The 25,621-nt window shown below is 47.0% G+C and overlaps 1 protein-coding gene across 1 annotated transcript in view; it reads right to left on the reverse strand.

Moving 5' to 3' along the window:
• Window positions 1-21,849, reverse strand: part of zbtb11 (zinc finger and BTB domain containing 11) — a 32,651-nt gene extending 10,802 nt beyond the window's left edge. The window contains exons 1-10 of the mRNA XM_084171504.1: window positions 21,375-21,849; window positions 18,656-18,909; window positions 16,427-16,658; window positions 14,977-16,079; window positions 12,386-12,691; window positions 5,405-5,639; window positions 3,815-3,982; window positions 2,663-2,780; window positions 420-501; window positions 259-335 (exon numbers count right to left, since the gene is read on the reverse strand). Of these exons, the coding sequence (XP_084027630.1) occupies window positions 259-335; window positions 420-501; window positions 2,663-2,780; window positions 3,815-3,982; window positions 5,405-5,639; window positions 12,386-12,691; window positions 14,977-16,079; window positions 16,427-16,658; window positions 18,656-18,909; window positions 21,375-21,684 (2,885 nt within the window). The 5' untranslated portion in view covers window positions 21,685-21,849. The remainder of the gene's footprint in view (window positions 1-258; window positions 336-419; window positions 502-2,662; window positions 2,781-3,814; window positions 3,983-5,404; window positions 5,640-12,385; window positions 12,692-14,976; window positions 16,080-16,426; window positions 16,659-18,655; window positions 18,910-21,374) is intronic.
• Window positions 21,850-25,621: the final 3,772 nt, after the last annotated feature.

The raw sequence follows: 25,621 nt of genomic DNA on the forward strand, positions 1-25,621 counted from the left end.
TTTGCTGAGTTTATGTACATATCTACCTCAATTAGCTCGTACCCCTGCACATCGACTCGGTACCGTGTTTATAGCCAAGTTATCGTTACTCATTGTGTATTTATTATTACGTGTTTTACTGTTCTATGATTTCTCTATTGTCTTTCTCTCTGCGTTGTTGGGAAGGGCCCGTAAGGAAGCATTTCACTGTTTAGTCCACACCTGTTGTTTACCAAGCGACGTGACGAATAGAATTAGGTTTCTGTGTTGGTGACTTACTTGTAAGGCTCAGCCACGCTGTGGGACTTGACATGGGAGTACCAGTCCTTCTTCCAGCTGTAACACTTCCCACACACCTGGTAGAACAGAAAACAATACACAACATCAATTATTTGTATTATTATGATGATGATGATGATGATGATTATTATTCCCCCCACCTGACACTGGAAGGGCTTGAGTCCCAGGTGCTTGTTCATGTGCTGCTGCAGGTCTTTGGCCTCAAAGAAACTCTTATCACAGCTGGAGGAGAGGAAGGGACACAGACCAGTCAGGACAGGCACTACATCACATACTGTATACACACACACGGAGTGTACAAAACATTAGGAACACCATAATATTGAGTTGCACCCCCTTTTGCCCTCAGAACAGCCTCCATTTGTCGAGGCGTGGACTCTACAAGGTGTCGAAAAGCGCTCCACAGGGATGCTGGCCCATGTTCACCCCAATGCTTCCCACAGTTGTTGTCAAGTTGGCTGCTAGTGGATCTCTACTCCGAATAGCTCGTTCCATCTCATCCCCCCCAGATGCTCAGTTGGATTGAGATCTGGTGACTGGGCAGGCCCACTCAGTTGTCAGAGCACCTTACCGATCACTGCACCTGTACACAGCCCATCTGAAATTAGCCCGCCCAACTACCTCATCCCTATATTGTTATTTATTTTGCTCATTTGTACCCCAGTATCTCTATTTGCACATCATTCCAGTGTTAATACTAAATTGTAATTATTTTGCACTATAGCCTATTTTATTGCCTTACCTCCATAACTTGCTAAATTTGCACACTGTATATTATATGTATTTCTGTTGTATTTTTGACTTTGTTTTGTTTTACCCCATATGTAACTCTGTGTTGTTGTTTTTATCGCACTGCTTTGCTTTATCTTGGCCAGGTCGCAGTTGTAAGTGAGAACTTGTTCTCAACTGGTTTACCTGGTTAAATAAAGGTGAAATAAATAAAAAACTGCAGTAAGCTGAATTCCTGTTTGTGGAACCATTCCTGGACAATCCTAGCCTTGTGGCATGGGGCATTATCCTGCTGAAAAAATAATCTATTTGCAGATTGATACACTGCTGACATGACGGGATGCACATGATTGGCAAGGACGTTCAGATATCCTGTGGCATTCAAACGTTGCTCAACTTCTATCAAGGAGCCCAATGTGTGCCATGAAAAACACACCATCACACTAGGGCTGTGACAGTAATTGGATAACCTATCTGATCTAGTCCAGCCCCATCTGATCTGATCTAGTCCAGCCCCATCTGATCTGATCTAGTCCAGCCCCATCTGATCTGATCTAGTCCAGCCCCATCTGATCTGATCTAGTCCAGCCCCATCTGATCTGATCTAGTCCAGCCCCATCTGATCTAGCAGACCTAACTCCACCACACGCTGCATTTAACAGTCTTTTTTTACGAACAGTGATTGAGTTATATTAGACTATATGATGACTATCCAATCCACTAATCACACTAGGAATAGTCAGCCATCTTGCATAACTCTGCAAATGTGATGATGCATGGAATGCTTTATATTTTCTCATGGTAAAAATGTGCTTCCCCAAACTAGACTCCCAATTCTCCAGTGTTTTAGTTCCTGAGCCCACTGCAAACGCAGCTTCTTGTTTTTCGCTGAAAGCAGTGGAACTCCAAGGCGGTCGGCTGCCACGCCCCATTGGTGTCAAGGTACGACGAGTTGTGCATTCTCTTATGGGTCTTCGTTGTACTGGACTGTCAGTTGACTAACTGCAGCCCGTCTGTTGCTCTGGAAAATGTGTGTCAGCCTCCTTTGTCCTCTTTCATCAATGGCCTGCCATTGGCTGGATGTCCTTTGGGTGGTGGGCCATTCTTGATACACACTGGAAACTGTTGAGCGTGAAAAACCCAGCAGCGTTGCAGTTCTTGACACAAACCGGTGTGCCTGGCACCTACTACCATACCCCGTTCAAAGGGACTTAAATCTTTGTCTTGCCCATTCACCCTCTGAATGGCACACATACACAATCCAAGTCTCAATTGTCTCAAGGCTTAGAAATCCTTCTTTAACCCGTCTCCTCCCCTTCATCTACACTGATTGAAGTGGATTTAACAAGTGACATCAATAAGGAATCAGAGCTTTCACCCGGATTCACCTGGTCAGTCTATGTCATGGAAAGAGCAGGTGTTCCTAATGTTTTGTCCACCGTTAGACAGAATATTGCACACACACCTAAAATAAACAGCTGGTAGAGGGGATACAGCAGGATGGCGGGACGTGCACACACAGGCTTGTCATCACACTCACAAAACATCTCTCTCACACACACAAGAAAAGACTCAACTCACACACTCAGATACACGCACACCTACTTAATCCAAATGAATGGTTGAGTATGAGGACAGAGAAGTAGGTCCTTACTGATTACAGGGGAACCCTCGTACGTCAGGTCTGGGCTGGTGTCTCTTTAGGTGTTTACTCAGACCAGAGGCTCGGTGGAACGACCTCCCACACTGGGTGCACAGATACTTCGATTCACCTGGAGGACATTTAACAGGGATTTAACCACAGACACCTAGATTCACTAAGCCACGGACTTCTGTATTGAGTGAACAGCATAGTAATAATATCCCCATCAGTGAGCAATGTGTTCCTATGGACTGAGGACTAATACAGTTTCCACACTATTGTGCCAACCCAAACCGTACCATACTGGCTCTTTTCACATTGTCCTGTCTAGAAACTATGATGATGCCTAGCCAGTCCTGTGATGGATGCCTAGCCAGTCCTGTGATGGATGCCTAGCCAGTCCTGTGATGGATGCCTAGCCAGTCCTGTGATGGATGCCTAGCCAGTCTTGTGATGGATGCCTAGCCAGTCCTGTGATGGATGCCTAGCCAGTCCTGTGATGGATGCCTAGCCAGTCCAACGCAGAACAGCTCTGCTTTGATCAGCTCTACGGCTCTGTAGTGTTTCAAGGGATTTGTAAGGTAATGTTGTATTGTACACCTGTGTGAATGCTGGTGTATAAGGTGATGTTGTATTGTACACCTGTGTGAATGCTGGTGTATAAGGTAATGTTGTATTGCACCTGTGTGAATGCTGGTGTATAAGGTAATGTTGCATTGTACACCTGTGTGAATGCTGGTGTATAAGGTAATGTTGTATTGCACCTGTGTGAATGCTGGTGTATAAGGTAATGTTGTATTGCACCTGTGTGAATGCTGGTGGATAAGGTAATGTTGTATTGCACCTGTGTGAATGCTGGTGTATAAGGTAATGTTGTATTGCACCTGTGTGAATGCTGGAGTATAAGGTGATGTTGTATTGCACCTGTGTGAATGCTGGTGTATAAGGTAATGTTGTATTGCACCTGTGTGAATGCTGGTGTATAAGGTAATGTTGTATTGCACCTGTGTGAATGCTGGTGTATAAGGTAATGTTGTATTGCACCTGTGTGAATGCTGGTGTATAAGGTAATGTTGTATTGCACCTGTGTGAATGCTGGTGTATAAGGTAATGTTGTATTGCACCTGTGTGAATGCTGGTGTATAAGGTAATGTTGTATTGTACCTGTGTGAATGCTGGTGTGCTCCTCCAGACTTCTCTTACTAACAAAGGACTTGTCACAGAGCAGACAGTGGAACTGTTTAACAGCGTCATGTAGACCTCTGTGCATCTTCAGGCTGTGTTTATGAGCAAACGTCTTCCCACAAACCTTGCAGGAGTGGGGCCGTACCCCTGTGGAAATAATAAACAATACTATTAGGCTAGGATTCAATCCCAACGCGGGTTATAGGCATTACTGCTTTATTGGTATTAAGGATTCAATCCCAACGCGGGTTATAGGCATTACTGCTTTATTGATATTAAGGATTCAATCCCAACGCGGGTTATAGGCATTACTGCTTTATTGATATTAAGGATTCAATCCCAACGCGGGTTATAGGCATTACTGCTTTATTGATATTAAGGATTCAATCCCAACGCGGGTTATAGGCATTACTGCTTTATTGATATTAAGGATTCAATCCCAACGCGGGTTATAGGCATTACTGCTTTATTGATATTAAGGATTCAATCCCAACGCAGGTTATAGGCATTACTGCTTTATTGATATTAAGGATTCAATCCCAACGCGGGTTATAGGCATTACTGCTTTATTGATATTAAGGATTCAATCCCAACGCGGGTTATAGGCATTACTGCTTTATTGATATTAAGGATTCAATCCCAATGCGGATTATAGGCATTACTGCTTTATTGATATTAAGGATTCGATCCCAACGCGGGTTATAGGCATTACTGCTTTAAAAGGCAACTTCAAATTAATTTCCGTGAATGGAATTGCTGTGAATGCGGGAACATTGCCTTTAAAAACCATACGCCTATAACCAGCCATGGGATTGAATCCTTAATATCAATAATAACAGGGGCCACGTTAACGCAGAATTCTGCATTTCTCGCACAGAAAAAAATATATTAAAAAAACAGAACCATCTTGCTGCGTTGTGGAAAATGCTTCTTATTGTTATTTCTGCTCTGCTCCAGACTAATTTTGTGCATCAGTTGCATTTCTCCAATCAGACAAGAAATCTTTGCTCTCGTCGTCAGACCAATCAAATTCCCGCATTCACGAACAGGCATTCGATCAGCGGACAGCGCTCTGACCGATAGCAGAGAGGAAGACGGTTACTTTTCTCCTGTGGTTTTAGCAAGTTAAAACGCAACATTAAGTGAAACATTAGGAAATGTAGCTGGCTAGATTCTTTCGATAGTAAACATAAGAAATCTGATGGTCATCCATGGTCGTTGCGAAGAACACCTCTTTCATTTTAAGCTCATTTTCTTGTGTGGCTGCAAACCAATTAGCGTTGCACTTCTGTTATCAGATGAAAACGCTATTTTCTGCCGAATGTTTGCATCCATTTATTTTGTGTGATAACTGGAGTTCTCCCCTTATCACTCTATTGATGCGACAAAATACCGTTGCCTTTCAAAATTAAAAACGCAGATGAAATTGTTTAAAAACAGATTTTTGGATGGTCTGCGTTTTGAAAATGCTTGATTTCGGAAAACTAACGCGACTCCTGATAACAACAACAACAATAGATTGGATTTATATAGGCTCTTCACCACCTAAGTGCTGGGGTGGAAACTGACCTGTGTGATTAAGCATGTGGATCCTCAGCGAGTACAGCTTAGGAAGGGTCTTTCCACAGATGTCACAGACAAACTCTCTCTTGGTGCGTCCCTTGGCCCTGCCGTCCCCCTCGAGGCCCTCCTCACCTTGGGACAAGGGGACCCTAACCAGGGTGGGCCTCTGGCTCTTCTGGTGCTTGTGTCTGGCCAGATGGGCTCTCAGAGAGGCAGTGTACTGGAACTCCTTGTTACACAACTAGAGAAAGAAGGATTGTAGTCAGCATTGCAGTCTGGCGAGACGATACAGCAGGGATCGTCAACTAGACTCAGCCCCGGAACGATTTTTTCTTGACCGGATGGTCGGGAGGCCAGAACATAATTACAAATAATTTGTAGACTGCAAATTGACCGCAAAAAAAGGCCAAACAGATATATTTCACTAAAACATAATCATTTTAAACCTTGCTTACATTTGTATATGATCACATACCCTGAGTGTACAAAACATTAAGGACACCTGCTCTTTCCATGACAGACTGACCAGGAGAATCCAGGTGAAAGCTATGATCCCTTATTGATGTCACTTGTTAAATCCACTTCAAATCAGTGTAGATATAGGGGAGGAGCATGTTAAAAAAATTCATTTTTAAGCCTTGAGACAACTGAGACATGGATTGTGTATGTGAGCCATTCAGAGATTTAAGTGCCTTTGAACAGGGTATGGTAGTAGGTGCCAGGCGCACCGGTTTGTGTCAAGAACTGCAACACTTCTGGGTTGTTCACGCTCAATAGTTTCCCGTGTGTATCAAGAATGGTCCACCACCCAAAGGACATCCAGCCAACTTGACACAACTGTGGGAAGCATTGGAGTCAACATGGGTCAACATCACTGTGGAATGCTTTCGACACCTTCTAGAGTCCATGCCCCCGACGAATTGAGGCTGTTCTGAGGGCAAAACGGAGTGGTGTCGGGGGGTGCAACTCAATATTAGGAAGGTGTCTAGCTAGCTAGCTAGCATTACATAGACTACCTGGGGTAAGTATGTGATGCTGTGCAGTTACTGTAAATGAGTCATATTGTTGTTAATAAACAAACGTCTAAAACGCGTAATATCACATCTCATTACACCGCCCTCCGTAATATCACATCTCATTACACCGCCCTCCGTCATATCACATCTCATTACACCGCCCTCCGTCATATCACATCTCATTACACCGCCCTCCGTCATATCACATCTCATTACACCGCCCTCCGTCATATCACATCTCATTACACCGCCCTCCGTCATATCACATCTCATTACACCGCCCTCCGTAATATCACATCTCATTACACCGCCCTCCGTCATATCACGTCTCATTACACCGCCCTCCGTCATATCACATCTCATTACACCGCCCTCCGTCATATCACATCTCATTACACCGCCCTCCGTCATATCACATCTCATTACACCGCCCTCCGTCATATCACATCTCATTACACCGCCCTCCGTAATATCACATCTCATTACACCGCCCTCCGTCATATCACATCTCATTACACCGCCCTCCGTCATATCACATCTCATTACACCGCCCTCCGTCATATCACATCTCATTACACCGCCCTCCGTCATATTTACATTTACATTTTAGTCATTTAGCAGACGCTCTTATCCAGAGCGACTTACAGTTAGTGAATACATATATTTTTTTTATACTGGCCCCCCGTGGGAATCGAACCCACAACCCTGGCGTTGCAAACGCCATGCTCTATCAACTGAGCTACATCCCTGCCGGCCATTCCCTCCCCTACCCTGGACGACGCTGGGCCAATTGTGCGCCGCCCATGAGTCTCCCGGTCGCGGCCGGCTGCGACAGAGCCTGGATTCGAACCAGGATCTCTAGTGGCACAGTTTGCACTGTGATGCAGTGCCTTAGACCACTGCGCCACTCAGGAGATTACACCGCCCTCCGTAATATCACGTCTCATTACACCGCCCTCCGTAATATCACATCTCATTACACCGCCCTCCGTCATATCACATCTCATTACACCGCCCTCCGTCATATTACATCTCATTACACCGCCCTCCGTCATATCACATCTCATTACACCGCCCTCCGTCATATCAAATCTCATTACACCGCCCTCCGTCATATCACATCTCATTACACCGCCCTCCGTCATATCACATCTCATTACACCGCCCTCCGTCATATCACATCTCATTACACCGCCCTCCGTCATATCACGTCTCATTACACCGCCCTCCGTCATATCACGTCTCATTACACCGCCCTCCGTCATATCACGTCTCATTACACCGCCCTCCGTCATATCACGTCTCATTACACCGCCCTCCGTAATATCACCTCTCATTACACCGCCCTCCGTAATATCACGTCTCATTACACCGCCCTCCGTAATATCACGTCTCATTACACCGCCCTCCGTAATATCACATCTCATTACACCGCCCTCCGTAATATCACGTCTCATTACACCGCCCTCCGTAATATCACATCTCATTACACCGCCCTCCGTCATATCACATCTCATTACACCGCCCTCCGTCATATCACATCTCATTACACCGCCCTCCGTCATATCACATCTCATTACACCGCCCTCCGTCATATCAAATCTCATTACACCGCCCTCCGTCATATCACATCTCATTACACCGCCCTCCGTCATATCACATCTCATTACACCGCCCTCCGTCATATCACATCTCATTACACCGCCCTCCGTCATATCACGTCTCATTACACCGCCCTCCGTCATATCACGTCTCATTACACCGCCCTCCGTCATATCACGTCTCATTACACCGCCCTCCGTCATATCACGTCTCATTACACCGCCCTCCGTAATATCACCTCTCATTACACCGCCCTCCGTAATATCACGTCTCATTACACCGCCCTCCGTAATATCACGTCTCATTACACCGCCCTCCGTAATATCACATCTCATTACACCGCCCTCCGTCATATCACATCTCATTACACCGCCCTCCGTCATATCACATCTCATTACACCGCCCTCCGTAATATCACATCTCATTACACCGCCCTCCGTCATATCACATCTCATTACACCGCCCTCCGTCATATCACATCTCATTACACCGCCCTCCGTCATATCACATCTCATTACACCGCCCTCCGTCATATCACATCTCATTACACCGCCCTCCGTAATATCACATCTCATTACACCGCCCTCCGTAATATCACATCTCATTACACCGCCCTCCGTAATATCACGTCTCATTACACCGCCCTCCGTCATATCACGTCTCATTACACCGCCCTCCGTCATATCACGTCTCATTACACCGCCCTCCGTCATATCACGTCTCATTACACCGCCCTCCGTCATATCACGTCTCATTACACCGCCCTCCGTCATATCACATCTCATTACACCGCCCTCCGTCATATCACATCTCATTACACCGCCCTCCGTCATATCACATCTCATTACACCGCCCTCCGTCATATCACATCTCATTACACCGCCCTCCGTCATATCACATCTCATTACACCGCCCTCCGTCATATCACATCTCATTACACCGCCCTCCGTCATATCACATCTCATTACACCGCCCTCCGTCATATCACATCTCATTACACCGCCCTCCGTCATATCACATCTCATTACACCGCCCTCCGTAATATCACATCTCATTACACCGCCCTCCGTCATATCACATCTCATTACACCGCCCTCCGTAATATCACATCTCATTACACCGCCCTCCGTCATATCACATCTCATTACACCGCCCTCCGTAATATCACATCTCATTACACCGCCCTCCGTAATATCACATCTCATTACACCGCCCTCCGTCATATCACGTCTCATTACACCGCCCTCCGTCATATCACGTCTCATTACACCGCCCTCCGTCATATCACGTCTCATTACACCGCCCTCCGTCATATCACGTCTCATTACACCGCCCTCCGTAATATCACGTCTCATTACACCGCCCTCCGTAATATCACGTCTCATTACACCGCCCTCCGTCATATCACATCTCATTACACCGCCCTCCGTAATATCACATCTCATTACACCGCCCTCCGTCATATCACATCTCATTACACCGCCCTCCGTCATATCACATCTCATTACACCGCCCTCCGTCATATCACATCTCATTACACGCCCTCCGTCATATCACATCTCATTACACCGCCCTCCGTCATATCACATCTCATTACACCGCCCTCCGTCATATCACATCTCATTACACCGCCCTCCGTCATATCACATCTCATTACACCGCCCTCCGTCATATCACATCTCATTACACCGCCCTCCGTCATATCACATCTCATTACACCGCCCTCCGTCATATCACATCTCATTACACCGCCCTCCGTCATATCACATCTCATTACACCGCCCTCCGTCATATCACATCTCATTACACCGCCCTCCGTCATATCACATCTCATTACACCGCCCTCCGTAATATCACATCTCATTACACCGCCCTCCGTCATATCACATCTCATTACACCGCCCTCCGTCATATCACATCTCATTACACCGCCCTCCGTAATATCACATCTCATTACACCGCCCTCCGTAATATCACGTCTCATTACACCGCCCTCCGTAATATCACGTCTCATTACACCGCCCTCCGTCATATCACGTCTCATTACACCGCCCTCCGTCATATCACGTCTCATTACACCGCCCTCCGTAATATCACGTCTCATTACACCGCCCTCCGTCATATCACGTCTCATTACACCGCCCTCCGTCATATCACGTCTCATTACACCGCCCTCCGTCATATCACGTCTCATTACACCGCCCTCCGTCATATCACGTCTCATTACACCGCCCTCCGTCATATCACGTCTCATTACACCGCCCTCCGTCATATCACGTCTCATTACACCGCCCTCCGTCATATCACGTCTCATTACACCGCCCTCCGTCATATCACATCTCATTACACCGCCCTCCGTAATATCACATCTCATTACACCGCCCTCCGTCATATCACATCTCATTACACCGCCCTCCGTCATATCACATCTCATTACACGCCCTCCGTCATATCACATCTCATTACACCGCCCTCCGTCATATCACATCTCATTACACCGCCCTCCGTCATATCACATCTCATTACACCGCCCTCCGTCATATCACATCTCATTACACCGCCCTCCGTCATATCACATCTCATTACACCGCCCTCCGTCATATCACATCTCATTACACCGCCCTCCGTCATATCACATCTCATTACACCGCCCTCCGTCATATCACGTCTCATTACACCGCCCTCCGTCATATCACGTCTCATTACACCGCCCTCCGTCATATCACATCTCATTACACCGCCCTCCGTAATATCACATCTCATTACACCGCCCTCCGTCATATCACATCTCATTACACCGCCCTCCGTAATATCACATCTCATTACACCGCCCTCCGTAATATCACATCTCATTACACCGCCCTCCGTCTTATCACATCTCATTACACCGCCCTCCGTCATATCACATCTCATTACACGCCCTCCGTCATATCACATCTCATTACACCGCCCTCCGTCATATCACATCTCATTACACCGCCCTCCGTCATATCACATCTCATTACACCGCCCTCCGTCATATCACATCTCATTACACCGCCCTCCGTCATTACACCGCCCTCCATAATATCACATCTCATTACACCGCCCTCCGTAATATCACGTCTCATTACACCGCCCTCCGTAATATCACGTCTCATTACACCGCCCTCCATAATATCACGTCTCATTACACCCACCTCCGTAATATCACGTGGGGCGGCAGGTAGCTTAGTGGTTAAGAGCGTTGTGCCAGTAACCGAAAGGTCGCTGGTTCTAATCCCCGAGCCCACTAGGTGAAAAATCTGTCGATGTGCCCTCGAGCAAGGCACTTAACCCTAATTGCTCCTGTAAGTCGCTCTGGATAAGAGCGTCTGCTAAATGACCAATTATTTATTTATTTATCACATCTCATTACACCGCCCTCCGTAATATCACATCTCATTACACCGCCCTCCGTAATATCACATCATTACACCGCCCTCCGTAATATCACATCATTACACCGCCCTCCGTAATATCACATCATTACACCGCCCTCCGTAATATCACATCATTACACCGCCCTCCGTAATATCACATCATTACACCGCCCTCCGTAATATCACATCATTACACCGCCCTCCGTAATATCACATCATTACACCGCCCTCCGTAATATCACATCATTACACCGCCCTCCGTAATATCACATCATTACACCGCCCTCCGTAATATCACATCATTACACCGCCCTCCGTAATTATTGGGAAAGTGAAGAATTTGTTTTTATATTTTTTTATTATTATTGGATATAAGACTGTAAAAACACCAGCAAATCAGCTCCAAGTGTTTTTAATGTTGGAAATCTGCTCCAAAGTTTTCCCACGCATATATATTTGGAACAGATTTCCAACATTAAAAACACTTGGAGCTGATTTGCTGTTGTTTTTACAGTCTTATGTCCATTAATAATAAAAAATATAAATGAACTTTTTTTTCTGCTCAGAAAACTTGGGGGGCCAAATAAAATCACCCGCCGGCCCAAATAAAATAATCTGCAGGCCAGTTGTGGAACCCTGCCATTATAATATCCCATTTAGCAGATGCTTTCATCAAAAGCGACTTACAGTCATGCGTGCATACATTTTTACGTATGGGTGGTCCCGGGGATCGAACCCACTACCCTGGCGTTACAAGCGCCGTGCTCTACCAGCTGAGCTACAGAGGACCACACATTGTCATGAAAAGAGATCATTCATATGATAACACTATAACATCTTGGTTCACTAAGAACTACATCGCTTCTAATATAGAAACACAACAGGGCAAGATCACTGGCTGCCAGTCATTACACGACTCACAAAGACACACAGACACAGACAGCCGTATTTAGAGTGTCGCTACGTACACTACACTTGTATCCTCTGGTCTTCTCGTGTTTGAGTGTGTGCATGATGAGAGCATAGCGCCTGTGAAACGTCAGTCCACACTCTGAACAGGTGTGTTCTCCCTCCACCAAGCTCCCTCCGTCTGGCTGGGCGGGGCCTTGACCTGGCCCCTCCCCCACGGGCTGCTCTGTGATAGGTGTTCCATCTACAATGCCGTCTGTTGATAGGACGCCCTCGGTCTCTGCCTGGACAACGTTCTCCATCCCTGCCACCGCCGCTGCAGCTTCCATCTCTTCAACTAGTCTCTTGGCGGGTCGACCCCTCTTCTTTAGGGGTGTTGGGAAAGAGACAACAGTTAGGATGGGTAAAACACACACACACACACACATAAATACACACATACACACACATATACATACACACACATAAATACACATATACACACGCATACATATACACATACATACAAACACATACTACCGTTCAAAAGTTTGCGGTCACTAAAATAACATCAAATTGATCAGAAAAACAGTGTAGACATTGTTAATGTTGTAAATGGCTATTGTAGCTGGAAACGGCTGATTTCTAATGGAATATCTACATAGGTGTACAGAGGCCCATTATCAGCAACCATCAGTCCTGTGTTCCAATGGCACGTTGTGTTTGCTAATCCAAGTTTATCATTTTTAAAAGGCTAATTGATCATTAGAAAACCCTTTTGCAAGTATGTTAGCACAGCTGAAAACTGTTGTGCTGATTAAAGAAGCAATAAAACTGGCCTTCTTGAGACTAGTTGAGTATCTGGAGTCTCAACGTCAACAGTGAAGAGGCGACTCCGGGATGCTGACCTTCTAGGCAGAGTTGCAAAGAAAAAGCCATATCTCAGACTGCCCATCTTAATCTTTTATTTTTATTGGCCAGTCTGAGATATGGCTTTTTCTTTGCAACTCTGCCTAGAAGGTCAGCATCCCGGAGTCGCCTCTTCACTGTTGACGTTGAGACTGGGGTTTTGCGGGTACTATTTAATGAAGCTGCCAGTTGAGGACCTGTAAGGCGCCTGTTTCTTGGCAATTTCTCCCATGGAATAGCCTTCATTTCTCAGAACAAGAATAGACTGACGAGTTTCAGAAGAAAGTTTTTTGTTTCTGGCCATTTTGAGCCTGTAATCGAACCCGATGCTGATGCTCCTGATACTCAACTAGTCTCAAGAAGGCCAGTTTTATTGCTTCTTTAAATCAGCACAACAGTTTTTAGCTGTGCTAACATAATTGCAAAAGGGTTTTCTAATGATCAATTAGCCTTTTTAAAATGATAAACTTGGATTAGCAAACACAACGTGCCATTGGAACACAGGACTGATGGTTGCTGATAATGGGCCTCTGTACACCTATGTAGATATTCCATAAAGAAATCAGCCATTTCCAGCTACAATAGCCATTTACAACATTAACAATGTCTACACTGTATTTCTGATCAATTTGATGTTATTTTAATGGACCAAAAAATTGCTTTTCTTTCGAAAACAAATTTCTAAGTGACCCCAAACTTTTGAACAGTAGTATGTATGTATAGATACACACACACACACACACACACACACACAGAGAGAGCGAGAAAGAGACATACACACAAGCTCAAAGACTGCTCTGCAAGACTAATGTATTATCCATGCATTAATCTATAGTGACTGTGATTACGTTCAGGTGTTGTGCTAGTCTATAGCCTACCTTTGGGGTGCTGGGACACTGGGGGGTCTGGCCTACCTTGGGGGTGCTGGGACACTGGGGGGTCTGGCCTACCTTGGGGGTGCTGGGACACTGGGGGGTCTGGCCTACCTTGGGGGTGCTGGGACACTGGGGGGGTCTGGCCTACCTTGGGGGTGCTGGGACACTGGGGGGTCTGGCCTACCTTGGGGGTGCTGGGACACTGGGGGGTCTGGCCTACCTTGGGGGTGCTGGGACACTGGGGGGGGTCTGGCCTACCTTGGGGGTGCTGGGACACTGGGGGGGTCTGGCCTACCTTGGGGGTGCTGGGACACTGGGGGGTCTGGCCTACCTTGGGGGTGCTGGGACACTGGGGGGTCTGGCCTACCTTGGGGGTGCTGGGACACTGGGGGGGGTCTGGCCTACCTTGGGGGTGCTGGGACACTGGGGGGGGTCTGGCCTACCTTGGGGGTGCTGGGACACTGGGGGGGGTCTGGCCTACCTTGGGGGTGCTGGGACACTGGGGGGGTCTGGCCTACCTTGGGGGTGCTGGGACACTGGGGGGGTCTGGCCTACCTTGGGGGTGCTGGGACACTGGGGGGGTCTGGCCTACCTTGGGGGTGCTGGGACACTGGGGGGTCTGGCCTACCTTGGGGGTGCTGGGACACTGGGGGGGTCTGGCCTACCTTGGGGGTGCTGGGACACTGGGGGGGTCTGGCCTACCTTGGGGGTGCTGGGACACTGGGGGGGTCTGGCCTACCTTGGGGGTGCTGGGACACTGGGGGGGGTCTGGCCTACCTTGGGGGTGCTGGGACACTGGGGGGTCTGGCCTACCTTGGGGGTGCTGGGACACTGGGGGGGTCTGGCCTACCTTGGGGGTGCTGGGACACTGGGGGGGTCTGGCCTACCTTGGGGGTGCTGGGACACTGGGGGGTCTGGGCTTCCTTCTTGTCCTCTCCGTCCTCCTCCAGCCCCATGTGTAGTCTGACATACCCCCCCTCCCCCATGGAGCGCTGCCGTAGCCGTCTCTTATAGGGGTCATGGGTCCCCTGAATCTCCGCCTGCACCTCCTCTGCAGGAGTAGAGACCGGCTCTGGCACCTCCTCCTTGACAGGAGACTCTGGCTCCTCTATCACCTCCTGCTTCACCTTGGCAGGACGTCCTCTCTTTCTCCTGGGGGGTTGGGGAGCAGGGGGAGGCTGGGGCTCGGCCTGGAGGGCTGGATCCACCTTCTGGTGCCCTGATGCTGACGTCTCCTCCTCCTGTGGTGTTGGGTCTTCCTGGACTACAGGGGGCGCTACAGCCAGGTGGACCACCTCAGTAGGGGCCCCCTTCCCTGGGTCCACGCTGATGAGGAAGGCCCCGTCCCCCTCGTCCCCTTCATGCAGCTGCTGCTCCAGAGCCAGACAGGCCGACACCACGGCCAGGGACTCACTGGCTCCGGCCTGGCCGCTGTGGGTCACCACCGTCATGGTCTCTGCCCCTCCAGTAGGGGAGAAGAGGGTGACCGTCTCACCTGCCTGGGCCTGGCTACTGTGGGTGACTAGAGTCACCGTCTCGGACCCAGCCTCCCCAACCACAGTCATACTCTCCCCTGGTTCACCTCCCAGAGCCTGGGTGACTACAGACATCGGATCACCTCCGAAGGCCTCTGCTGCGTGGGCCATGACAGCCAAGGAGTCCAGGGCGTCCCCTTCTCCAGCCAGCCCAGTGTGAGTCACCACGGCGTGGCCGTCGCTCCCGATGGTCATAATGTAGGCCCCAGTGTCTTCATTCAGGGCCTGTTGGGGTGCAGGCTGGCTGGACACCACCGTGTGGATGTCTCCTTGCTGGTACACCATCAGCTTCTGCTCCTCTACCTTCTTGTGGACGGACTCACAGATCTGAAGGACCTCGGCCATCAGAAGGTGTCGGGCCAGCGTGGCCAGGTCGGCCATCACGCAGAAGTTGAAACAGAGGTTGGAGGTGTAGGCAAACTCCAGCAGGGGAAGGAAAGTGACCTTGCTGAAACCTGACAGAGACAAGACACCGGGGTTGTTCATCTGACCAATTGAAAAAGAAAAGCCTCAATCATTTAATAACCCGATAACCAACGTCTTGACAGACAAGCGGTCTTCATCAGGGGTAAAATGTTCATCTGACCAAACCCACTTCGGTAAGTTGATGATTACAGGGGAAACATATTACTCAGACATCATTCCAACCGTTTTATACTCAGGTTCTATACAGCCACAGACGGTGACTTTTTCTGTTGATCTGATAACTACTCTCGACAGACATCTACCCTGATTAATCATCTGGTGGTGTGGAGTTGAAAAGTTCCATTTTACATTTGAGTCATTTAGCAGACGGCCTTACCTGAGAGGTCGACCACCGCTTCATGACTGGACACGGCTCCCTTCTCTATAAACAGCTCATTAAAGTAGTCGCTGCAGGCGGCCAGCACAGCCTTGTGAGCCCTGTGCTCCTCGCCCTCGATCAGCAGCGTGACGTCACAGAACTGGTTGTCGAGGCGCTGCTGGTTCAGCTTGTCCAGCATCGTCTGCCCATGCCTGGGAAGGTACTGCTTCACCAGCCCCTTACTGTCTACCTGGAAGATAAACACAGGGATTATTGACATCAGATGAAACACTGATAAACATGTTTGTCAATGAAATGTATTTTGCTTGTATTTATTTAACTAGGCAAGTCAATTAAGAACAAATTCGTATTTACAAATGACGGCCTACCAAGAGGCAAAAGGCCTCCTGTGGGGACGTGGGGCTGGGTTTAAAAATAAAGGACAAAACACATCACGCCAAGAGAGCCGCCACGACAACGCTACATAAGCGACGCCGCCACGACAATGCTACATAAGCGACGCCGCCACGACAACGCTACATAAGCGACGCCGCCACGACAACGCTACATAAGCGACGCCGCCACGACAACGCTACATAAGCGACGCCGCCACGACAACCCTACATAAGCGACGCCACGACAACGCTACATAAGCAACGCCACAATCACACTACATAAAGAGAGACCTAAGACAACACAGCATGGTAGAGCCACCACATGACTACATGGTAGCAGCACAACATGGTAGCAGCACAAAACATGGTACAAATATTATTGGGCACAGACAACAGCACAAAGGACAAGAAGGTAGAGACAACAAGACATCAAGCGAAGCAGCCACAACTGGCAGTAAGAGTGTCCATGATTGAGTCTTTGAATGAAGAGATGGAGATAAAACTGTCCAGTTTGAGTGTTTTTTGCAGCTCGTTCCAGTCGCTAGCTGCAGCGAACTGAAAAGAGGAGCGACCCAGGGATGTGTGTGTTTTGGGGACCTTTAACAGAATGTGACTGGCAGAACGGGTGTTGTATGTGGAGGATGAGGGCTGCAGTAGGTATCTCAGATAGGGGGGAGTGAGGCCTAAGAGGGTTTTATAAATAAGCATCAACCAGTGGGTCTTGCGACGGGTACACAGAGATGACCAGTTTACAGAGGAGTATAGAGTGCAGTGATGTGTCCTATAAGGAGCATTGGTGGAATATCTGATGGCCGAATGGTAAAGAGGATCGAGCCTTGGGGTACTCCCTTGGAGACAGAGACAGAAGATATTCTGACTTTATACACTGCACTCTTTGAGAGAGGTAGTTCGAAAACCAGGCCAAAGACCTCTCAGAGACACCAATACTCCTTAGCTGGCCCACAAGGATGGAATGGTCTACCCTATCAAAAGCTTTGGCCAAGTCAATAAAAATAGCAGCACAACATCGCTTAGAATCAAGGGCAATGGTGACATCATTTAGGACCTTTAAGGTTGCAGTGACACATCCATAACATGAGCGGAAACCAGATTCCATACCAGAGAGAATACTGTCAGTCAGTTGATTATTGACAAGTTTTCCCAACACTTTTGATAAACAGGGCAAGATAGAAATTGGCCTGTAACAGTTAGGATCAGCTTGATCTCCCCCTTTAAATAAAGGACGCACCGTGGCTGCCTTCCAAGCAATGGGAACCTCCGCCTGTAGGGAGAAGCTGTGTAGCGGGGGGGAAAGAGGGAGGAGCATCGGGGCTAGTCACATTAGAAGGGCTGGGAGATGAGGAAGTGTTGGACGGGAAAGGAGGCATGGCTGAGTCAAATAGGAATCCTGACTTAATGAAGTGGTGATTAAAGAGCTCAGCCATGTGCTCCTTGTCAGTGACAACCACATCATCAACATTAAGGGACATGGGCAGCTGTGAGGAGGAGGGTTTATTCTCCAGGTCTTTAACCGTTTTCCAGAACTTCTTGGGGTTAGACCCAGAGAGAGAGAACTGTTCCTTAAAGTAACTAACTTTGGCCTTCCGGATAGCCTGAGTGCCCTTATTTCTTAACGACAGCCAGTCAGCCTGAGTATTGATGTGGAGTAACTCTGCCAGTGTGAGCCACAGTGTGCGGCTTTTCTGTTCATCCATGAGATCCTACCATCATCGGCATACCCCACAAAGTGCAGTTATCAAACAACCTGTTTCTTTGAGTGAGTGAGTGAAAATCTGACTGGTAGTCAGTAAAGTGATCAGGCTACATCCCAAAGAAATACAGCAACACTTACAAAGACCAGTTCGTGTTTAGCCACAGTCTTCAGGCTCTTGGTCTTGTGGTGACTGGAAGTCACAATGCCCTCCTCCTCCTCCTCCTCCTCCTCCTCCTCCTCGTCGTCACTGGCTGGGGTTGTGACCTTCCTTGGTCTCCCTGGTCGGCCCACCAATCTGGATCCGCCACCGTCCTCTGACAGCCCTCGCCGGTCCTGTCTACTCTGGCACTGGCTGCACTGTCTCATGTAGTCCTTCACCTGCTTCAGGATACCTGGGATTACACACCTGGGTTAATCACATTGATGTGTATTCCCAACGAACAGTACGAGTGTACACTTAATAGTTACAGTAGCTAGATGTATTCCATTCGTCATAGTTACAGTAGCTAGATGTATTCCATTCGTCATAGTTACAGTAGCTAGATGTATTCCATTCGTCATAGTTACAGTAGCTAGATGTATTCCATTCGTCATAGTTACAGTAGCTAGATGTATTCCATTCGTCATAGTTACAGTAGCTAGATGTATTCCATTCGTCATAGTTACAGTAGCTAGATGTATTCCATTCGTCATAGTTACAGTAGCTAGATGTATTCCATTCGTCATTACGGTGCATTAGTACTACTCTCCTCACATCATTGAGAAGTAGACATTTTTGGACAAAATGTCAGTTTTTTGAAACGTGCACACATGGAGAGAGGTAGGCATTTAAATATTGGTGAGTGGTGTGTTGACGTGTGTACTAGTGGTGCGCAGGTCAGCTGTTTGTTCACCCGCACTTGCTAATAGCCCGTCTGCAACCGCCCGTCGATATGCGTTAAAGTGAAAATCTAAGACCTAATATAGAAAATGCGCTGTAGGCTACAGTCAGAGACGGCGGAATGATTTTTTTGTTGTTGCCCGATTTAGATATGTTACTGCTTATATTTCCGACATTTTTTTAAGGCTATTTGTTAGTCAACTTGTCTATAATTAGATACATGCAGCTTCTCTTCTGTCATTACATGTTGCCCTAGAAGACTAAATAAAACCTTGCTGCACCAGAATAATGTCATAAATCGATAGAATGGATGCTTCAATCTAGTTGACATCGGTAAAGTTCTCTGTCATCTCTGCTTTTTTCGTGAAGCAAAGACGTTTAGGGACCGGGGAGAAAATGCAATAACTCTAAAAACTGAAAAGATTTTCTGTGCAAAATTTCGAAATGACAGTTTAACTTTTTTTTTTAAATACATGTATTTATTTATCAAGTTCAAAAAGTTAAAATATACATTATACAACACAATGTGAACTATTCTTGACATCATGCTCTGTTTTTAGAAAGTTTGATACTCCAGGATTTTGGCAACGAGACCTTTTATCTACTTCCCCAGAGTCCCATGAACTCGTGGATACAATTTTTACGTCTCTGAGTCGAGCATGCTAGCAGATACCCATTGACTTCCAGTTATTGTGCTAACGCTAGTTAGCATTGATTCGCAAAACTACCTCTTAACTTCCTTCATACTGGACACAGAGACAAAACGGGCAGGGCTCAGGTATCACTGAATTGATCGCTAACATTTTGAAGCGGCGCCATTTGCTCGTGCTCTGCTGCACAGTACAGTCATATCGGACTAAGATCAGAACATGGTGTCAGAAGTGCTTCAACCTCGTCAAATATAAGAAAGGAGATTATTTCACAGAAAATAATAAATGATACTTGAGTGTTGTCGGAGTTGAGTGACGAAAAGAAGCTAACTGCTCTCTCATGTGTCTTCATTGAGCAGAGCAGCCCAAGCGGAGCCGTTGCTTGAAAGAGAGGAGCAGCTAATGGTTTTTGCTAATGGGGGAAGTTATTTCTGATTTCTGGCAGGGCCGGGCCTTCAATTTCACAGAAGCAAATTGGGCCTGGGTAGGGCCTGAACAAAGACAGTACAATATGAAGGTAACCTAAAACTGCTTCTCCAAAAGAAATCCCTGATCACACTTCTAGTCAATATCATGGCGGCGTTGGCTATCAAAGCTCATGCGGCAGGTAGCCTACCGGTTAAGAGCGGTGGGCCAGTAACCGTAAGGTCGCTGGTTCAAATCGCAGACTAGGTGAAAAATCTGTCGATGTGCCCTTGCGCAAGGCACTTAACCCTAATTGCTCCTGTAAGTCGCTCTGGATAAGAAGCTAAATTACTAAAAGTGTAAAACGTAAAAACACCATCGGGTCCAACGGTCGTTTCACCCCGAACTGCATATGTGTAGGCCTTCAAATCAAATGTACTCCTTCGATATAAAGTAGTTTTTGACTAATATTAAAATGTGTCAGCTTGTCACTTTCACGAGGTTGGAGTAACGCGTTCAACTACTTAAGACATTGGCTCGAATCTACGTTGTGCATTTAGATTGAGAAAACTAACAACTAAAAAGGAATACTTTTTCACTTCTCTCATTCACTTCTCATACTGGTCTGTTTGGCAAGAATTCACAGAAGTCTCACGATGTTGCGCCTCTGGGTTTAGAATTTAGAATTTTTGCAACCAGGAAATGGCGGAATGATTTCTGCATATTGCACCTTTAAGTGTACCATGCATTGATTGACCAATCAGACACAGGCTAAATAGCTAGCTACATACCTGGCTAGCCATATGGCTAACAAACTGCGAAGGAAATATACCTGCTGGTGTTCTCTTTTACGCGTGTTCTCTGGCCTAATAAACAATCAAAAAATTGTTGCTACATAATTTAGCTGTAGTTGCTATTTTACCTCTCCACCAATACTTCTGAGAAATTGATTCCCAAGTGTGATGCTGGTTGAGGTGCTCTTCTCCGGCGACAATGTGTGACTCGTCGATAAGTTCCTTCCTCCGACCAGCCTGCAACACCACTTCCAACTCGGTGAATTCATCCAGGCCTTTCTGCCTTCTCTGGTAATACAGTGTGCCATTCCGCACGACATAGCAAGCGGCTGCTTTACGAATCTTTCTTTTAGTATTGCCATGAGTCCCAGGCGCGTACGGCTCCCGCTCATCAGTCAGATAGCGTCTGATGGCTAAGTAGCTTTCCTCGCACGACATAACGTCAATTACCAAAATTACGCTATTTATTTCGAAAAGAAACGCATCTTCGAACTTGTAATATTAAACGTAATTTTTTCATCCGTTTAAATGCCACATAGTATGAAAAAAAAATACAATATTTCAGGATATTTTCGAAGGGGGAACGCAGTTCTTGACCGTGAGGGGTGGACTTGCATGAACAGACAAAATGGCTGCTGCACAACCGGATGTTGCGTAAGAAATGGCGGTAGAGCAGAGATACTGTACATAATGGCGAGGTAATCTTGTCTCCGCCCTAACAATGGGAGTCGGTGTCCCAAAGGCGGGAAGGCAGGCGGTCTGCTTATCGTGGACAGATTTTGACAGGACTAAACCCTCTCGCTTCGCCTCGTTCTTCTTTTAGGTTTTATGGCCGACCACAACCTACGGATGTATTGCCGCCACCTACTGTACGGGGTAGGGAACATAAATATTCCATTGCGGAGGAGGGAGGGGCAGAGGTCTGATACCAACAGGCTGTTCTCTGCCTTTTTTTTTTTTTTTTTTCACCTTTATTTAACCAGGTAAGCCAGTTGAGAACAAGTTCTCATTTACAACTGCGACCTGACCAAGATAAAGCAAAGCAGTGCGATAAAAACAACAACAACACAGGAATAAACTAAACGTACAGTCAATAACACAATAGAAAATCTATATAAAGTGTGTGCAAATGTAGTAAGTTATGGAGGTAAGGCAATAAATAGGCCATAGTGCAAAATAATTACAATTATAATTTAGTATTAACACTGGAGTGATAGATGTGCAGAAGATGATGTGCAAATAGAGATACTGGGGTGCAAATGAGCAAAATAAATAACAATGTAAATAACAATATGGGGATGAGGTAGTTGGGTGGGCTAATTACAGATGGGCTGTGTTCAGGTGCAGTGATCGGTAAGCTGCTCTGACAACTGATGCTTAAAGTTAGTGAGGGAGATAAGAGTCTCCAGCTCCAGAGATTTTTGCAGTTCGTTCCAGTCATTTGCAACAAAGAACTGGAAGGAATGGCGACCAAAGGAGGTGTTGGCTTTAGGGATGACCAGTGAGATATACCTGCTGGAACGCATACTATGGGTGGGTGTTGCTATGGTGACCAATGAGCTAAGATAAGGCAGGGATTTGCCTAGCAGTGATTTTATAGATGACCTGGAGCCAGTGGGTTTGGCAACGAATATGTAGTGAGGGCCAGCCAACGAGAGCGTACAGGTCACAATGGTGGGTAGTATATGGGGCTTTGGTGACAAAACGGATGGCACTGTGATAGACTACATCCAATTTGCTGAGTAGAGTGTTGGAAGCTATTTTGTAAATGACATCGCCGAAGTCAAGGATCAATAGGAGGATAGTCAGTTTTACGAGGGCATATTTAGCAGCATGAGTGAAGGAGGCTTAGTTGCGAAAAATAGGAAGCCGATTCTAGATTTAACTTTGGATTGGAGATGCTTAATGTGAGTCTGGAAGGAGAGTTTATGGTCTAACCAGACACCTAGGTATTTGTAGTTGTCCACATATTCTAAGTCAGACCCGCCAAGAGTAGTGATTCTAGTCGGGCAGGCGGGTGCAAGCAGCGTTCGATTGAAGAGCATACATTTAGTTTTACTAGCGTTTAAGAGCAGTTGGAGGCCACGGAAGGAGTGTTGTATGGTATTGAAGTCATACAACACAGTGTCCAATGAAGGGCCAGATGTATACAAAATGGTGTCGTCTGCGTAGAGGTGGATCTGAGAGTCACCAGCAGCAAGAGCGACATCATTGATATACACGGAGAAAAGAGTCGGCCCAATAATTGAACCCTGTGGCACCCCCATAGAGACTGCCATAGGTCCAGACAACAGGCCCTCCGATTTGACATATTTAACTCTATCTGAGAAGTAGTTGGTGAACCAGGCGAGGCAGTCATTTGAGAAACCAAGGCTATTTAGTCTGCCAATAAGAATGCGGTGGTTGACAGAGTCGAAAGCCTTGGCAAAGTCGATGAAGACGGCTGCACAGTACTGTCTATTATCGTTCGCGGTTATAATATCGTTTAGGACCTTGAGCGTGGCTGAGGTGCACCCATGACCAGCTTGGAAACCGGATTGCATAGTGGAGAAGGTACGGTGGGATTGGAAATGGTCGGTGATCTGTTTGTTAACTTGGCTTTCAAAAACTTTCGAAAGGCAGGGCAGGATGGATATAGGTCTGTAACAGTTTGGATCTAGAGTGTCACCCCCTTTGAAGAGGGGGATGACCGCGGCAGCTTTCCAATCTCTGGGGATCTCAGACGATACGAAAGAGAGGTTGAACAGGCTGGTAATAGGGTTTGCGACAATTTCGGCGGCTAATTTAAGAAAGAAAGGGTCCAGATTGTCTAGCCCAGCTGATTTGTAGGGGTCCAGATTTTGCAGCTCTTTCAGAACATCAGCTATCTGAATTTGGGTGAAGGAGAAGCGGAGGGGGCATGGGCAAGTTGCAGCGGAGGGTACAGAGCTGGTGGCCGGGGTAGGGGTAGCCAGGTGGAAAGCATGGCCAGCCGTAGCAAAATGCTTGTTGAAATCTTCGATTATCGTAGATTTATCGGTAGTGACAGTGTTTCCTAGCCTCAGTGCAGTGGGCAGCTGGGAAGAGGTGCTCTTATTCTCCATGGACTTTACAGTGTCCCAAAACTTTTTGGAGTTAGTGCTACAGGATGCACATTTCTGTTTGAAAAAGTTAACTTTGCTTTCCTAACTGATTGTGTAAATTGGTTCCTGACTTCCCTGAAAAGTTGCATATCGCGGGGGCTGTTCAATGCTAATGCAGTACGCCACAGGATGTTTTTGTGCTGTTCAAGGGCAGTCAAGTCTGGGGTGAACCAGGGGCTATATCTGCTCTTAGTTCTGAATTTTTTGAATGGGGCATGCTTATTTAAGATCGAGAGGAAAGCACTTTTAAAGAACAACCAGGCATCCTCTACTGACGGAATGAGGTCAATATCCATCCAGGATACCCGGGCCAGGTCAATTAGAAAGGCCTGCTCGCTGAAGTGTTTTAGGGAGCGTTTGACAGTGATGAGGTGTGGTCGTTTTGACCGCGGACCCATTACGGACGCAGGCAATGAGGCAGTGATCACTGAGATCCTGGTTGAAGACAGCGGAGGTGTATTTAGAGGGTAAATTAGTCAGGATGATATCTATGAGGGTGCCCATCTTAACGGATTTAGGGTTGTACCTGGTAGGTTCCTTGATAATTTGTGTGAGATTGAGGGAATCTTGTTTAGATTGTAGGACGGCCGGGGTGTTAAGCATATCCCAGTTTAGGTTACCAAGCAATACGAACTCTGAGGATAGATGGGGGGCAATCAATTCACATATGGTGTCCAGGGCACAACTGGGGGCTGAGGGGGGTCTGTAGCAAGCGGCAACAGTGAGAGACTTATTTCTGGAAAGGTGGATTTTTTGTAGAAGCTCAAACTGTTTGGGCACAGACCTGGATAGTATGATAGAGCTCTGCAGGCTGTCTCTACAGTAGATTGCAACTCCGCCCCCTTTGGCAGTTCTATCTAGACGGAAAATGTTATAGTTGGGGATGGACATTTCAGAATCTTTGGTGGCCTTCCTAAGCCAGGATTCAGACACTGCTAGAACATCAGGGTTGGCAGAGTGTGCTAACGCAGTGAATAACTCAAACTTAGGGAGGAGGCTTCTGATGTTAACTTGCAAGAAACCAAGGCTTTTGTGGTTACAAAAGTCAACAAATGATAGCGCCTGGGGAGCAAGAGTGATACTGGGGGCTGCAGGGCCTGGGTTAACCTCTACATCACCAGAGGAACAGAGGAGGACTGGAATAAGGATACAGCTAAAGGCTTTAAGAACTGGTCTTATAGTGCGTTGGGTACAGAGAATAAAAGGGGCAGATTTCCGGGCGTTGTAGAATAGATTCAGGGCATTATGTACAG

The sequence above is a fragment of the Coregonus lavaretus genome, assembly GCF_964263955.1.
Source record: "Coregonus lavaretus genome assembly, chromosome: 11".
Lineage (NCBI taxonomy): Eukaryota > Metazoa > Chordata > Actinopteri > Salmoniformes > Salmonidae > Coregonus > Coregonus lavaretus.